This window comes from Trichomycterus rosablanca, chromosome 6 (assembly GCF_030014385.1).
Source record: "Trichomycterus rosablanca isolate fTriRos1 chromosome 6, fTriRos1.hap1, whole genome shotgun sequence".
NCBI lineage: Eukaryota > Metazoa > Chordata > Actinopteri > Siluriformes > Trichomycteridae > Trichomycterus > Trichomycterus rosablanca.
Genome location: NC_085993.1, coordinates 40,228,548 through 40,247,008, shown reverse-complemented (window position 1 = coordinate 40,247,008; position 18,461 = coordinate 40,228,548). Strand labels below are relative to the sequence as shown.

General features: G+C 39.1%; 1 protein-coding gene across 4 annotated transcripts in view; it reads right to left on the bottom strand.

Moving 5' to 3' along the window:
* Window positions 1-1,065: 1,065 nt before the first annotated feature.
* LOC134317128 (inactive rhomboid protein 2-like) overlaps window positions 1,066-18,461 on the bottom strand; it is a 28,750-nt gene continuing 11,354 nt past the window's right edge. For 2 of the 4 annotated variants that reach the window (XM_062997836.1, XM_062997837.1), the window contains exons 7-18: window positions 18,247-18,362; window positions 17,960-18,166; window positions 16,656-16,767; window positions 16,109-16,183; window positions 15,673-15,834; window positions 10,707-10,792; window positions 9,885-9,948; window positions 9,684-9,778; window positions 9,310-9,385; window positions 9,044-9,144; window positions 7,443-7,596; window positions 1,066-4,437 (exon numbers count right to left, since the gene is read on the bottom strand). In XM_062997836.1, the coding sequence (XP_062853906.1) occupies window positions 4,030-4,437; window positions 7,443-7,596; window positions 9,044-9,144; window positions 9,310-9,385; window positions 9,684-9,778; window positions 9,885-9,948; window positions 10,707-10,792; window positions 15,673-15,834; window positions 16,109-16,183; window positions 16,656-16,767; window positions 17,960-18,166; window positions 18,247-18,362 (1,656 nt within the window). In that variant the 3' untranslated portion in view covers window positions 1,066-4,029. Of the gene's footprint in view, window positions 4,438-4,482; window positions 4,994-7,442; window positions 7,597-9,043; window positions 9,145-9,309; window positions 9,386-9,683; window positions 9,779-9,884; window positions 9,949-10,706; window positions 10,793-15,672; window positions 15,835-16,108; window positions 16,184-16,655; window positions 16,768-17,959; window positions 18,167-18,246; window positions 18,363-18,461 lie in introns of those variants that run through there. The other 2 variants (XM_062997838.1, XM_062997839.1) reach the window with 2 other exon arrangements.

Sequence of the window (18,461 nt, the reverse complement as noted above, 5' to 3'; positions counted from 1 at the left end):
AGTTGTTTGTAAATGTTTAGTGAGTATATCACAGCGTTTTAGTTACAAATTTACCGTAATTAAATACAATTGTTACTGTTACTATAGCAATTAGTATCTTTACACAAAATGCTAACTCGTTACCTCTATTTTACATTTGGTTAAATCTCATATTGTACCAGATGTAACACTTGACTACAGCTGTGTGCTTTTACTGTATTAAGTTCTTTATTGTTTTTATTGTTTGTATTTTTATTTCATTTTGATGCACACAGTGTATCACACAGCTGGGAAGCAAATAAAACCACTGTATTCTGAAGGGAGCTGTCTGTCTGTGTCTGTCTGTCTGTCTGTCTGTCTAGCTGAGAAAGGGGGATAAACTATTAGTGAGGGCAGAACAATTGTCTTAAAAATACACTGTAAAATCCTACATTAACTGCATCTCTCAAAATGCATGCTGATTTTGTGACCTGCAAAGTGACACATCCCACCAGTAGATGATGTTAAAAAATAGTTACACATAATCCCAAAATCTACAAGAAGAGAAGTAAGAAAATTAAGCAGATGGAAAAAATTTAATGAAAATGAAAACAAGTTTGTGCTTCAGGAAGGGAAACCGGTGCGTCTCTTGTGTTATGAGGCTGTGTCTGTGGTAAAGGAGGACAATATAAATGCAAAATTTAGCCTCCAAGAAAAACAACAGACTGCAATCACAGCAGAATACGTAACAATCGGCCCTTTGAGGGCCACAATAATGCTGATGTGGCCCTCGGTGAAAATGAGTTTGACACCCCTGCTCTAGGGCGCTGTTGGCTGGATATTTTTGTTTTGGTGGACTATTCTCGGTCCAGCAGTGACAGTGAGGTGTTTAAAAACTCCATCAGCTCTGCTGTGTCTTATCCACTCATATCAGCACAACACACAAACACACCACCACCATGTCAGTATCACTGCAGTGCTGGAATGATCCACCACCCAAATAATACCTGCTCTGTAGTGGTCCTGTGGGGGTCCTGACCATTGAAAAACAGCATGAAAGGGGGCTAACAAAGAATGCAGAGAAATAGATGGACTACAGTCAGTAACTGTGTAGAAACAAGGATGTGGTTTTAATGTTATGGCTGATTAGTGTATGTGCATGTAACCATGTTACATCATTAATAAACAGACACATTAATGTTTTAATTACAGATTTTACTAGAAAAACACTCAGATATTTTTATAAAGGCACAATGATCTTCATAGGCAAGAAACACCATAAAGCAAGGAATTACTGTATTGAAAATAAACCGCTGTTAGGATTGCCTTATAAAACACTTTTATCATTTTAATCATACCAGTGATCAAGTACAGATATATTTAAATCAATTCCATTTTTACACATTCTGACAGTTTTGATTCAGATTCTTTTATCCTCTTAATTATAAGGCACAGTAAATGTCAATGTAAAAACACACAGAGCAAATCAACCAGAAATATACAGATATGGCACAGTTTGATTTAAAAATATACAAAAGTATAAAACAATACATTCAGGTTAGATGAAATGCAGACAGTGGATCATCAATCATTTTATGGCAAGATCAGATTCTGCCATTACCTCTAGAACTTTCAATAATCAGTACTCAAATAAAGCACCTTGCATCCCTTCCCCATCAAAAGACTGTTTCCAGACATCCAATGCTAAACCAGCTTAAGTGAATGTGCTAAAAACTGATTAGATTACTGAAATTCTTCTGGGATAATTTAATAATGAATTCTTTTTAGTCGACGTGTTCTTCCATGAACCTGGCACACACACAGAGACCAGAGTTTCTTATATTAATGCAATTCAGAATTTGACAACCTTCAGATTGTCAAAAAGTGGAGTCTTTAAGAATGTTCTAGAACTGATAAGATTTTTCTAGCAGAATTAGTCTTTTTAAAATTAGAAAATGTTCCGGAACAGTTCAAATCCTTCTAGAGCCATTCAGAATGTTCAAGAATCATTCAGATCTTTCTAGAACTGTTTATAATGCTTACAATGTTAATGTCTACATGTCATGGTGAAAGTCATCAAGGCACATTAAACAGCTGGTTTACGATTGTACCGTTATTAGACACATTATTTACTTTGATAAGGAAAAAAGATTATCAAGTGTAATAAAATGTCCATACATACTATACATACTATAATAAAAATGTACATCAGTCAGAGATGTGATATACCAGGTTAAACGATGTATAACAGTAATCAGGCAAAAAATAAATAATAAAAAACGTAAGTGTTATTTTATTGTTTATGAGTTGTTCTAAACATATGCAGGATCAAAAATATAAATACAGCAATTTTTCTAGGCCACCTCATTCCAAAGTGATCATGATTGACTATAGCTGATTACTTTTCTGCACCCACATAAATAGGACTAGTTTAACTAAACCAATTCAAAAGTGCACAAATCTGGGGTCTTTGCCAAGGCTGTCCTATTAGCGGGCGTGCAAAAAACAAGCTGCGGTTTCATGATTTTTCATGCATATGATCAGTAACAACCTTCAGCCAAGCTTTTAGGTGCTAAATTTGGAGCAGTGGCTTTTTAGCACTCCAGCCTAAGTTGTTTATTATTTGTTTAATAGGGTTTTAACGTCATGTTTTACACTTTGGTTACATTCATGACAGGAACGGTAGTTACTCATTACACAAGGTTATAACGAACACAGTTGTGGACAATTTCGTATCTCCAATTCACCTCACTTGCATGTCTTTGAAGAAGAGAAGATGTACTTTGTCATATATACATATACAGTACAATGAAATTCTTTCTTTGCATATCCCAGCTTGTTTTTGGAAGCTGGGGTCAGAGCGCAGGGTCAGCCATTGTACGGCGCCCCTGGAGCAGACAGGGTTAAGGGCCTTGCTCAAGGACCCAACAGTGGCTGCATAGCAGAGCCTGGATTTGAACCGCCAATCTTCCGGTTGATAGCCTAAAGCTCTACCCACTAGGCTACCACTGTCCTTGGACTGTGGGAGGAAACCGGAGCACCCACACGGACACGGGGAGAACATGCAAACTCCACACAGAAAGGACTGTGTCCGGACCGCCCCACCTGGGGATCGAACCCGGGACCTTCTTGCTGTGAGGCGACAGTGCTACCCACTTAGCCCTCCAGCCTAGGTCTATGGAATTGCAGCCTTTAATTCATGGCAGAGCTATTTCTGGTGGTTTTGGACTACATCTGGACTACGTCTGATCATCCAGTCAAAACTTTCTTTCCTGAGGACCTGAAGTTGCTTTGAAAAGACTCCCAAGTGATGTACCTGCCTTGTGAAAGGCTATTAATGAGAAATTAGGAAATTATACCAAGTTGAATGACAATACAAATTCCTAAGGATTCAACTTAATGAAAGCTAGTTTCAATAACTTAACTAAAAAGCTAATAAACATGCATATTTATGGCTGATATCTGATATAAAGTCCATGTAGAAACTCAACATTATCTAGCTAGCTCAACATTGTGAGAATGGCACCAAAGGAACCATTTTGCCAGATTTGAGCTGCCAATGTGAATATACTCGGCTAAATTGAGGCTTCAAGCATTTTTGGCAGTAGTAGAAGAAACCAAACGCTAGGTAGGATAAGGGATAGTATAAAGAATAACAGGGAGTAGGGGGTTCCACAGAAAACATGAAGGTTTTAAGATCAGGGTCACTTTGTCATACAAGGTGTTAGTGCAGGTTTGTAACACAGTCAACTGGGATAACTTTTACCCTGAAGTAATATTTAGTGTCAAAAAATAATGCTGAATAGTAGATATCAGATACTGCACCTAAAACCCGTATAACCATGTCTGATAATGCATTGCAGCGTAGGTGAGACTCCTGTTGCAGTCCTTGGTTGTGCTTGCTATGGCCACTTATCCTTACATGATAGTGCAAGCTGTGGTCATTTATGTAGTTCCTTGCATGCTAGGTATCCAAGTCATTAGCACACTGATACACCACCTGGTCTGTACTTCAGTGCTTGAGATTTGGTGCTAGCTGAAGGGCTAGCTGGTTAATCAGTCCCTCAATGATTAGTCGATATCATAGCGCTCACAGAACTTGCTGGTGAAAGGGATGCAGGTAAAATACTCCAGCCAGCGCCAGTTGATGGGGTAGATGTAGAACCAGACAATGAGTGAGGAGAACAAGCCGGTGTATATGATCAACGAAAAGATGATTAGCACTCGTTTTCTGTACTTGTCCAACATGCCAAACGTGATGTAGGGCAGGAAGGCGAAGGAAAGCAGCAGGCCACTGAGGAAGCCGAAGATGTGGGCGATGTTGTCGATCCAGGGCAGCAGGCCGCACAGGAAGAGGAAGAGGACGAGGCCGAGCAACTTGGAGAAAGCTTTCCATGGTTTCTCCAATATCTGCCAACCTTGAAACAGCTCCACGAACAGACACGCCAACAGGCCAAACTGAGAACCAGCTGGACCCACCTGCATCATCCCAGACACACAAACATAAAGGAAAGAAGGGTTTAATTAAAAATTTAAGAAGTTTTTGTTACATATTTTTTCATCCTTTTACTGGTGTTCTTTCCCTCTTCCATCTTTCCACTTTTCAAATTTTGCTTGGTTCTTTAGTCCAGGACTTCTCAATGTATATTTCTTTTTCATTTACTTTTTACTATTTACTATTTTTACCATCTTTTATCTTTATTTCTTTTATTTTCTGCTAATTCCTTTTTAAAACTTCAGATTTCTTTATTACTTCTGCCATATTTTCAGCCTTTACCTTTTCTCCCCTTCCATTTTCTTCTTTCTGTTTATGCCTTTTCTTTCTTTTTATTTTCATCCAATCCTCCCTCCTATTCGGCTTTCATTTTTATTTATTTCTGTCACTTTCTTTCTCCATGACTCCCAACAGGTCGACATGCTCAGCCCTGTCATTAGTTAGCAATGCGCTAACAGAGTGGTGTGTTCAAATTGTGACAGCAGATCTGTTATTATAGCCATCACAAAGCAACAGCTGGAGCATTTCTGACGTCAAATCCTGAACATTAATGGGAAACAAAAAAAGAGAAGTGTGTCCTTACATCGCGTGCCTGGTTGGTCAAATAGGACACAGTTAATTTCCCTTTGTTAAAGTAAAATGCAGCAGTGAGTGATAAAATCCTAGCGATTAAAACCTACAAAACAATGACAGGATTAAAAATGGAAACACAATTATATTATAATTATTACCTTTTGCAATAATTACCCTGATCAACATTGACGCATATGTTATTGACATGAAATGAGAACAGCTCGTCACGCTTTATGGGCTACAATATTACACAGTTCTGATGTTTAATTCCTATATTTGATGGTTTAGTTTTTTCATTTATATGTTTATTTATAACATTTCAAAGTTCTGCTACATATGAGCATTCAGTCTTTACATTTAAAAGCTTGATTCCTACATGTAATGGTTCAGTAATTACACTTTAAAAGTTACAATTAAACTTATAAAGTAATTACAGTTTAAAATTAATACATATGAAGGTTTAATTCTTACATAAAACGTTTAATTCTTCTATTTCAGGGCTCAGTTACGATTTAGTTTTTACATTTGAAGTTTTGGTTATTACAGATGAATTTTGTAAAGTCTTCAGAAGTCTGAGCTAGGTGATGGGGATTTAAATAGAGGCGGCAGACGGGAGAAACTTCCTGCTCGAGTTTAATTTAGAATTTGCTAGCTCAACATGACATCTTTAACACCCAGTCATGTAGACCTTACTAATCCACACTTCTTTCCATCAGCAGATCAGCCAGCAGATAAACAGGATTAGCTGCAAGTGAGAAAGAACAGCACACAAACTTATAGGGACTTACACCCAGGCATTCCTGGAATATATTAACCACACACTGAAGGGAAAATCTTTGGAATCCATCCTCAACTTTATAAACAATTTAATTTGAGAGTTCTTTCATCTAGCAGCATTCCTAAGCAAGGCCAACTTGCACAAAGGCACTTTAGAGAGTCGGCATAGGATCACTGGTGTGGCTTTAAATTATCTAAATGTCAAGCAGAGCAGTCATGTGCAGGATTAGTTGTTACTGACATGTTCAAATAATCTGAGGAATATATTCATTTTCTTTTTTACAATGATGCAATGACTTTAAGTGACTGCAAAACCAGCCATTACTGTAAAACACAGACTTTCATATAATGTTTAATACTTCTTTTAAAACACCTACTAATAGGGCCCTGCTAAATTCACGCAGAAATTTGCTTAATTTCACGGACCTTGTTTTTCAAAAATCATAGATTTCTTGGATTTTTTAAGAAAAATGTCAAAACACTCCTAACACTCACACATTGAATGATAGAATAAATAGAAGCTACAATACACAGCACAGCCTATCCGTCTGTGTTTTCACACCCCGTCTGTGTCCACAGAATTGGTTGGAAGTTTTCCAAACTCAGTTACCCGAGTCGTGTTGTTAGCTGCTTTAGACTTCGACATCTTGGACACCTTGTGTAACCGATTGCTAATCTAACTGAGCATTTTCAGAGTTTGCTGAGTTCATAAAGAATGAAATAAACTGTACATAGACAAATGATCGGGAGCATAATACTTTACTGGCTGGTTCTTTTAAGGGGCGGCACAGAGATGATCACGTGTGTAGAGAAGCACATTTTCCCTTTGAGTATAAAATCCCCAAAGGGACAAAATGCACTCAATACGTGAACACACACATCAAACATTGTCAGCACTCTACACCACAGAAAGGTCTGTTATACTAACTTAATTGGTGTATGATTGCTAGGACCGCCTCATATTGCACCGCATATTTCATACAGTACGTGAATGAAAAATGTTAACTCGCTAAACACAAACCCTAAATTTTGAATTTCACAGAAAATGACATAGGAAACGACTCATTGACGCGATTTTTGTGACCGTGAATTAGGTAAGGCCTTACATATTATACATGATAAACATTAACAGATTATTAAACCATTTGCATTTAATTCTAACAAATCAGTTTTGCACTATTTGTCATTTGTTATTCCTTTCCCCAAAAAAATATTCACTACCTTCAGTGTAATAAAACTCTCAATTAAAAATATGGAGAAATAAAAACAGACCAATAAAGTTCTTAGGTGGCACAGCAGTAAATTACAGTAGCCCATTACCCCTGGGAACCAGGCTTTTAATCCCCAGGCCCTGCAATGGATTAGTGTTCTATCCGGGGTGTGTTATTGCATTGCATCCAGTGATTCTGCTGTGACCCTCCCCAAGATAACTCCGTGGTAAAAACATAAAAATATAATTAGATGAAAAACAGATCAAATCTCACTTTTTATAAATACAGATTTTATGTACATAGTTGCTTTTCCCCCCAGGTTCTCAGGGGTATACAGGGTTGCAACAGCAAATCTGGTCTGCATAAATGTGTTGGCACTGTTATTATGCCAGTCTTAGATGCCCCCCTTCCCAAAGTCACATGCTTACCTCTGCTTTGTACGGCAGGAAGAGGGCACTGGCCAGGTTCCCAGTGATGCCACTAAAAATGTAGATTATGGAGATGCGCAACCAGCCGGCCAGTTTCTCCAGGTCCCTCAGAATAGTCATCTGGAACACTACGGACACCAGGCAGTGCAGGAGGCTGAGACGGGACGAGGTACAAGTCACTGACATGTAATTGCAAGTCTGAGCCCACTACAAATAACTGGCTGGTATGAAAGACAGCCACAATATTTCACAGTGTACTTGTAGAGATGCTCATACATTATACAATAACAAACTGTAATAAATAGAGGATATATCTGAAAGCATGTGGACACCTCTTTCTGATTATAAAGTTTAGGTACTTCACACCTATTGCTAACAGGTGTCAAAAATACTTTTTTCTATTCCATCATGACTATGCTCCATGCACAATGCAAGCCATACAGACATGGTTCGAGTTTGGTGTGGATGAACTTTAGTGAGAGAGCCCTAAATTTAACCCCACTGATTACCTAAGGGATAAATTGGAACATTGACTGAGAGTCAGACATTCTCTCAACATCAGTGCTTTTTTAACTGAAAAGGCACAAATGCTTTTTTTAACTGAAAGGGAACACTCATGGGTTTTAAATGATTTGCATAACAAGCTCATGGTCAGGTGTCCAAATAATTTTAGCCATATATTGTAGTTGAGATAAATCTGTTTTTGGTCGTGAACAAAATAGTTCATTTCTTTAGTTATTTACTTCTTTATTATTACTAAACAACATTAATCTGATGCATAGCACAAAGCATCTTTAACTGGGTGCCAACCAATCACCTGCCATTACACACCCACACATTTACTCACTCGTTCCTATGGGCAATCTAGAGCAGCAAATCCACCCTCTTCATGTTTATGAGAGGAAACCATAGCACCCAAAGTAAACCCATGCAAGGAAAAAAGATGATCAAACCCATGCTACCAGCTGCACCACCATGCCCCTTAAAAATACTTTTGTCATGACAATGCGGTGTAAATTGTGGGCTGTTAGTTTAGATACGCACACAGCTGGGTCTCTATGTCCAATCAGTTTAAATTGCTACAGGTGGGCAATCATTTCTAAGGACAACTAAAGCAAATACAAACACACTTGACTACAATTTGAGTGCCACAGCAGAGGATTTCTATACTTTGCATATAACGGATTGAAGTTTTGATTTTTAATTAATTTTCAAAAAACTAACCTACATTACAGATGATCAAGTGTAGACTGATGAGTAGAAATGATAATCATATCCATTTAAAATCACAACACAGTAAAGGGAGTAATAACTTTAGGAATTTGAGTACTTCCAGAATCCACTGTAACTCTTCTTTTGAGTGCCACAGCAGAGGATGTGTATTAGGGGTCTCAGTTTTAATTTTTAATTAATTTTTTAAAAATTTACTTTGTCATTATGAGTGATCAAGTGTAGACTGATAAGTAAAAATGGTAATTATATTTATTTAATATCAATTCTACAATACAATAAAATAAGTAATAGCTCAAGAAGTTCTGTAACTCCTCTTTATCTTAATGTACATGCTTATAAAGACAGCTCAGGATGAGTAATGCCAGTACCCTGCATGCAGAAAAAGCGAGAGCCAGAGACGGTAGAACTGGTCTGGAATATCCGGGTTCAGAAACGGCAGCAGCCCACAAACTTGATCCAGACAATGAACCTGCAACAATACAGAAATATAATCATAATCGATTCATTCATTCATTTGGCTTTAAATACAGGGTCACATTGGGTCAGTGTCTGTGTATAGTAATTGTATGTCAGAACTACCTGTGGTATAGAAACATGTAATAATGATCATCAGGTGAAGCAGTGAGGGTGTTACCTGTGAGCAAAGTGTTGCTTCTTCATGGAAATAACCATGCATAAACTCACAGTACTCTCTCGTAGCTATCTCACACCTGCACACACACACACATTAAAAACTTCATGAAAGATTCATGTTTTAATGTTAAAATGAACAAAAATGGTGTTTATCAAACCACAATAATAAACACATTTTAATCCATTTACAAATGTAAATATACAAATGAACAATAATATCTCAATAGTAATAGTTTGTTAGCTTTAGCAAAACAACAGTGCAGTGTACAGTAATTACTCAATTAGCCACAGTATAGCCACTAAACACATCAGCACTGGACATGCTAAACACACCATTACTTTGGTGGATAAATTATTTTCACTATGTTTCCTTACCTCCCTCGTGTGCCAATGCAGCACGGGCGACCTCTGATGGTACAGTCCATGTGCCGGAGCCCAGTATGGTTTGAGGCACCTTGATCTGTACAGATCTGTTGGCACAGAACAGAAATTCATTTCACTGTATAGACATTGTTCACACATTTTGACAAATGATCGGCCACTCCTAGGGCAGAAAACAAAATTAAAAGGACTCACCGGCCACTGTGTAATGTCATCAGGCCAAACATGAGGCTCGGCTGATGCAGGTTCCTGACACGTTCTAATCTCAGGAATCCAGCAGAGAATGAGAGGATAAAAAAAACACATACCAGACTGAGTGTAAAAGGTGAACACCGACAGAGGTGAAAAAAATGAAGTGACCAATGTACAGTGGTACCTTGAAACATAACGTCAATTGGCTCTGGGATTGGCGTTGAGTTTAAAAGGCGCTGAGTTTCAAACCTGTTAATGTGCTCCATGGTCCCGTGGAACTGCATATATTTTAGGCTAATGTAAAATAATGGGGTTGTTTTTGACACTTACACATTGAAAATAACACAAGTATAATATAAAAACACTGAAATAAAAAGCTGATTCTTATAATTTCTCAGCACCCCGAGCTGTAACACAAGTTTAAAAGTGAAACAGTGAGGAAAATCCAGCTACACACAGATACATGTGGAGCTTTCAGAGTGAATTTGACGGTTATTCCACACAAATGCAGATTCGTCTCATATGCACACTTTGATGACGTATTACCACACAGCTCAAGCCGAGCATTAAACAAAGCAACTGTTCATTGTTGATTTGAAAATGTAAAAAAAAAAAATGTAAACAAACTGAACATGTTGAATTAAGGGGAAACGTTGAGTTTAGGGGTACAAATTTCTCGACAATGGGCATTGAGTTTCAAAGCTTTTGAGTTTAGGGGACGTTGAGTTTTAGGTACCACTGCAGTTAGAATGCTAGCTAGGAAAGAATCTCTGGGACAGGATCATAAGCGTAACTTCTTCAACAGGTATATAATCTAAACAATACCTGGGATCCTGATGGCACACAGCTCCTGATGAACGTTTATTATCTACATCCGTCTTATTCCACTTAATAAAGGTGGCCAGTGTCTCCTGCAAAAATAATTAAAAAACACATGAGTTGAAATGAAAAACATCTGGTTCTCTTGAGAAATGTCATTGTGCACTATTGTTTAACCTCCAGCCTCAGTACTTGGAACATCAGTTTGCCTTGTTAACTTCTAATATGTGATTTTCGTAAGTGCTAGAGCTTCTGACATCTTACCTGAAGAATATTCATCATTCATTTCATGCAAAAGCTTTCAGTACAATGAGGTTTGATGGCTTTTGTGCTACAAATGCTTTTTTTAATCCCACTAATAATTTACAATGGATTTAAATCTGGAGACTAAGAACACTACACCAGGATTTTCCAAGTGTGCTTTGGAATCATTGTCTTACTGGAAAGTCCATTATCACCTAGATTTAATTTCACCACAGATGGTGTAACATTCCTCCACAAAATACCTTTACTGTGGGGTTAGTGTTTTTCTCGTCATAAGCCTTAAAAATTTACTGACGGTCCCCTCTCATTAAGACAATGAATTAAAACTGTACAGTGGATATTTTATTTAACTACTTAAAATTTCTGTCTCATTGTTATACCAATATGATTAATTCCGCAACATGCAGGATGCTCAGTGCCCTCTGAACATAACAATAGTAAAAACTTTGCTGTACAACAGGGAATATTATACTGACACTGTTGTTTTCAGTGCTGCCTCTAAATGGCAACAGAGAGCTGGAAAGGACCTTCTCTGTTCGAGGATTACTGTCTCTGTGAATAAAATGATGCCCACAAAGACAAGGTTTGATATGAGTTCTGACCACAACCTCACTAAATGACAACTTTACAAGAACATGGTCATGTGTCCAGATATTTTTGGTCATATAGATTATATACATACAACGCCAAATCATAAAAAGCTGGAACAGTATGGAAAAATGCTAATAAAATAAAAATGCAGTGTTCCTTACATTTACTTTGACGTTTATTTGATTGCAGACAGTTTGAACACAGGATATTTCATGTTTTATTTGCTCAACTTTCTTTCATTTATTAATAAACATCCATTCCTGCATTTCAGACCAGCAACACATTCCAAAAAAAGTTAGAATGGGGGCAATTTATGGCTAGTAATGAAGCGAAAAAACTAAATAATGATGTGATTCCAAACAGGTGATGTCAACAGGTGATTGGTACAAAAGCAGCATCCAAGAAAAGGTTGAGTCTTTGATGAGCAAAGATGACCAGAGGATCTCCAGTTTGTCAACAAATGTGTGAGAAAATGATTGAAATGTTTAAAGACAATGAACCTCAAAGAAAGATTGGAAGGAATTTGCTTTTTTTTTCCTACTACAGTGCATAATATCATTAAACGATTCAAGGAATCGGGAGGAATTTCAGTACATAAAGGCCAAGGGCGCAAGCTTCAGCTGAACGCCCGTGATCTTCAATCCCTCAGACGGCACTGCATCAAAAACCGCCACTCAACAACAGCTGATATAACCAAATTACTTTGGCAAACCTTTGTCAAGCACTATAATATGGAGTTACATGTGTTGATGTCACTTGAATAAAAAAATATCTGGTGTTAATCTCTCCAGTGTAGTTGCAAGATTTTTAAAACATTATGTGCAAAGTATTTTGTATGACCACTTGAAATTTCTGTGTCAATGTTATACCAATATCGCCAATTCCATAACATGCAGGACGCTCACTGTCCTCAGAACATACAGTAACTCAATAGTATAAACTATGCTGTACAATAGGGAATGTTGTACTGACACTGTTGTTTTCAGTGCTGCCTCTGGGTGGCAACAGAGAGCTGTTTAACTACCAGCTCATACATTTAAATTAGCTACCTTCAGATAAATGACCGTCTCTATGAACAAAGCGATGCCCACAAGGTTTGATTAGTTTGTTGGGGAAGAACTTTACACCAGAGTTGTGACCACAATCTCACTAACAACTTTACAACAGTAAACAAAGTACATGGTCATGTGTCCAGATATTTTTGGTCATATGGATTATATACATACGGGTATCTAATCAAAGAAAAAAAAAGAGAAGCAGAGTATAGAAGAGCAAGGGTGGTATGGTGGCTAAGTGGGTAGCACTGTCACCTCACAGAGAGAAGGTCCTGGGTTCGATCCCCGGCTGGGGCGGTCCGGTTCCTTTCTGTGAGGAGTTTGCATGTTCTCCCCGTGTCTGTGTGGGTTTCCTCCGGGTGCTCCGGTTTCCTCCCACAGTCCAAAGACATGCCGCTAGGCTAATTGGAGACACTGAATAGTCCCATGGTTACCTAGCCGCTGGGATGCACAGACCAGTGCATTGTAGTGCCGGTCCCAAGCCCAGATAAATAGGGAGAGTTTTGTCAGGAAGGGCATACGGCATAAAAACTGTGCCAAATCCCGCCGGCGAGCCCTAATGGGAAGAAGCCGGAAATGCCGACCCCGTAACCGAAAACTTTTTAAATGTGCTTTGTCTTTATATCCTCATCCTAACAAGTAGCTATGTGCACCAAAAGAATGGTACATGCCTGAACGCTTGATGTCTAAAGTAAGAAAATTTAGTGGCACTGTTATTCTGCTGAGGGATACTTTGCTGACATGGTTTGGGTCTACTTGTCTAACTAAAGGGAAGAGTCACTGTAAATGAGGATAAAAATTGTGAATATGTAACCAAGTTACAGGGGTTGGACAAAATAACTGAAACACCTGTCATTTTAGTGTGGGAGGTTTCATGGCTAAATTGGACCAGTCTGGTGGCCAATCTTCATTAATTGCACATTGCACCAGTAAGAGCAGAGTGTGAAGGTTCAATTAGCAGGGTAAGAGCACAGTTTTGCTCAAAATATTGCAATGCACACAACATTATGGGTGACATACCAGAGTTCAAAAGAGGACAAATTGTTGGTGCACGTCTTGCTGGCGCATCTGTGACCAAGACAGCAAGTCTTTGTGATGTATCAAGAGCCACGGTATCCAGGGTAATGTCAGCATACCACCAAGAAGGACAAACCACATGCAACAGGATTAACTGTGGACGCAAGAGGAAGCTGTCTGAAAGGGATGTTCGGGTGCTAACCCGGATTGTATCCAAAAAACATAAAACCACGGCTGCCCAAATCACGGCAGAATTAAATGTGCACCTCAACTCTCCTGTTTCCACCAGAACTGTCCGTCGGGAGCTCCACAGGGTCAATATACACGGCCGGGCTGCTATAGCCAAACCGTTGGTCACTCGTGCCAATGCCAAACGTCGGTTTCAATGGTGCAAGGAGCGCAAATCTTGGGCTGTGGACAATGTGAAACATGTATTGTTCTCTGATGAGTCCACCTTTACTGTTTTCCCCACATCCGGGAGAGTTACGGTGTGGAGAAGCCCCAAAGAAGCGTACCACCCAGACTGTTGCATGCCCAGAGTGAAGCATGGGGGTGGATCAGTGATGGTTTGGGCTGCCATATCATGGCATTCCCTTGGCCCAATACTTGTGCTAGATGGGCGCGTCACTGCCAAGGACTACCGAACCATTCTGGAGGACCATGTGCATCCAATGGCGGTGCCGTGTATCAGGATGACAATGCACCAATACACACAGCAAGACTGGTGAAAGATTGGTTTGATGAACATGAAAGTGAAGTTGAACATCTCCCATGGCCTGCACAGTCACCAGATCTAAATATTATTGAGCCACTTTGGGGTGTTTTGGAGAAGCGAGTCAGGAAACGTTTTCCTCCACCAGCATCACGTAGTGACCTGGCCACTATCCTGCAAGAAGAATGGCTTAAAATCCCTCTGACCACTGTGCAGGACTTGTATATGTCATTTCCAAGACGGATTGACGCTGTATTGGCCGCAAAAGGAGGCCCTACACCATACTAATAAATTATTGTGGTCTAAAACCAGGTGTTTCAGTTATTTTGTCCAACCCCTGTACATCTTTTCAGTTTAGTTCCAAGACTTTTAAAACATTATGGCAATGTGCAATGTATTTTGTATGACTACTAGACGTTTGTGAGGATGTTTTTTTTCATGCTGAAACTGGCATTCTTGATCGTTTGACTGGCAGCATTTTGGGGAGAAATGTTACACCTTCTGTCGTGAAAATAAACCTTGGTGAAAACTGGATTTTCCAGCAAGCACATTTCCATCAACCAAAGCTTGATTAAGAAATCAGTCCTGGAATATCCTGGAGTAGTGTTCCCAGTCTCTAGATTTAAATCATATAGGAAATCTTTGATAGGACTTAAAGAAAACTGTTGCAGCACAAAAGCCATCAAACCTCAATGAGCTAGAAGCTTTTGCATGTGAAGAATGATGATGATTCAACATAAGAGGTTAGAAAGGTGTTAGAAGCTTGTTAGCACTTACTGAAATTGCTTGTTAGAGGTTATCAGGGCAAATGGATGTGTTACCAAGTAGTAAAGATGACAGTTGAACAATAGTGCACATGAAGATTTGTCAAGAGAACTAAAAGCATTTTATTTCAATTCAAAATTATGTGAAATTATGTCATCTAAACTGCTTGTATGTATTACTAAGACCTGTTGGTATATATTCATTCAGTTTCATACACCTCACCATAACTTCTAAAATAAGATAAGGTAAATATTTTCAATTGCATATGTACTGTATATGTATGGGCAGTTGCAGCTTAGCAGTTACTGGAAGGTAGGTACTGGACTAGTAATTAGAAGGTTGCCGGTTCAAACCCCAGCACTGCCAGGTTGCCACTGTTGGGCCCTTAAGCAAGACCCTTAACCTTCAATTACTTAGACTGTATACTGTCACAACTATAAGTTGCTTTGGATAAAAGCATCTGTTAAATGGCGAAAATGTAAATATATGTATGGATGTAATGTTTATATCAGGTCAGTAATTCTTTGAACAGTGCTCATGTATGAATAGAGCATGTGCAGGTGTGTACCGAGCAGCCTTTTCTGAGAGTCTGTACACAACCCGAGTTGTCGTTCTGGACACAGCAGCCAGACTCCTTCTCTTCGTCTCTGTCAATCTGCAACCTTTCTGCTATCTTTATGTGTCGTCTGATACAGGGAGCAAACTTCGCCCCCAAGTGGATCAGATCTACCTACAAGACAAACCCATGTGCAAGCAGGCACACACACGCACACGCACACACACACACACACAGAGGAAATTGTTTAAACTTCCTTTACAACATATGACTGAGGTCATGAAAAGATCAGGATTTAGTAACACTACATTCACACTCCTTGCATTGTTTTCAATTCTTTAGTTTTATGATACTAGCAAATTATTTTTCATAATTGCAAGGAAAAGAATGCGGTTACATTGCAAACCTTAATTTCATACAAATAGAGACAAGAGTTAAAGGCACTCACTGATGCTGGACCGATCCAGAAATTCTGCTGCTGTACGTACTTCACACTCTCATACACCCCTTTGTTTTTTAGGACCTGAAATTAAAATACCACATCATCAATATGACAGAAATTTTAATATTCTATACTCATGAAAACGCCATCTTTTCTAACTTACTGCAGGAATGAACTGCTTGGAAATTAACAGAGCATTTGGTTTGTGATTTTGTGATTTCTATGTGAAAATGAACCAGCCATTTGTACAACGGGACCTGCTGCGAGCCAGACCAGGATAAAACAGAGGTAAAACATGAAAATAAATGTAATATAGTGCAGTGCATTTAAGAAAAATGCAAAAGAGTCTCCCCCTATATGTGTATTATTTATGCAGTTGGCCATATATCTATATGTTTACATAATGCAGAATTTAGCTTTTTGTAATGTATAAAATAGAAACAGGGAAAGTGTTCAGTAAAATCAAGGACTTTTTGGAAGTAATTTGATCTGATTTATTCAATGTGTATAGTGGTGTTTTCCTGCTAAGCTACAAGATAACATCATAGCTCACCAGCTGAGTGACAGTGAGCTGGGCAAAGCCGACTGGAGCAAAGCCGTATGTACAGCATGTCAGCAAGGTGATGACAATGTGAACAAATGTGATCCAGTAGGTAAAATACGGCCTGGGAGAGAAAGAACATACAGATCGTCAATAAGGATCACCAGCATAAAACATACAATAGACTGCATAACTGCATAATCAGCTTATCTTTTTAAACAAATAGGTAATTTCATAATAAAATTTTATAAAGAATCCTCCAAAAAACCTCCAAATACCTCTCCACCCAGTTTTTACCACGAATCAGATGTGTTCATGCTAAAAATAAAAATCCTGGGAAAACAGCTTCTCAATAAACTTCATCCCTGTCTGTGCAGTCAGTATATGACCAGAAAACAGCATTTGTTCTTTGCAATCACTGCCATCTATTTGCGAAAGACTGATTATTTATTCCATCTTTAGTACGAACAATTACCTAGAAACCAAAAATGGAGCTTACTGTTTCATGGTGGCAAAGGTGCATACTGCTCTGCTCAGTGCTCAATTCATATTGGTAATCGCCACATCACTTGACACCTAATTTGCTAAATTTATTTATTTATTAGGATTTTAACGTCATGTTTTTACACACTTTGGTTACATTGATGACAGAAACAGGTATTTACCTGTTACACAAGACTCGTCACAAGTTCAATATCAAACACGGTCATAAACAACTTTACATTTACATTTTCAGCATTTAGCAGATGCTTTTATCCAAAGCGACTTACATTACTGTGACTGTATACAGTCTAAGCAATTGAGGGTTAAGGGCCTTGCTCAAGGGCCCAACAGCAGCAACCTGGCAGTGGTGGGGCTTGAACCACCAACCTTCTGGTTACTAGTCCAGTACCTTAACCACTAGGCTACAATGTCCCATTAATTTTGTATCTCCAATTCACCTTCCTTGCATGTCTTTGGACTGTGGGAGGAAACTCCCGGAGCTTCCAGAGGAAACCCACACAGAAACGGGGAAAACATACAAACTCCACACAGAAAGGACCTGGACAGCTCTACCTGGCAATCAAACCCAGGACCTTCTTGCTGTGAGGCGACAGTGCAGCCCCACCTAATTTGCATAAAATTTAAGTTTTTACTTTGTCGCATCACCCGTTGTTTAAAATTGTCCGCTCTAATTGAAAATGAAGCCGTTTGCTTAGTTGCATCGCTGCCAGTGTGAACGCAGGGTTAGACACAAAGCATGTCTTGATATTAGGGGTCAACTTTAGGCATTTCATCATGATTGTGTGGCGTAAGTCTTGTACCTTTCAACTCACCTGTGACTGTGAAAGTCATTCAGCTGTTTTTGGACTTGGCTGCTCAGGCTGCGTCTGTAGTGACGGTCCAGCCACTTCCCCACCACACCCTTGCCGAATTCTCGCTTGTGCTTATCAAAGGCAAAGTGTTTGACTTGGGATGCGATACGGGCTCCACGCCGAGGGATGGGGCTTGCTGCTGCGGCTGGAGTTCGGCTCATTTCCTTACTGAACACACACACATACACAAATCAGGAACTCAGTTCTGTGTTGAGGTTCAGCTTTTTTAGGTTTTTTTTTTAACTTACAACCTGGGGTAGCGAGCAGCATCGTCATGTGGACCGCCCATAGCCAGAGACGCAGACAAGGGTGGGGACTCAAATACATCATCAGTTATAGAGTAAAAGTCATCATGAGCATCCACCTGAAATGCACATGAATACATATTCACATCAGACAAGAACATCCTGCTTGCAGTATTTGGGCAGTATTGAATATCTCTACTGTCACGTTCAGATGACCA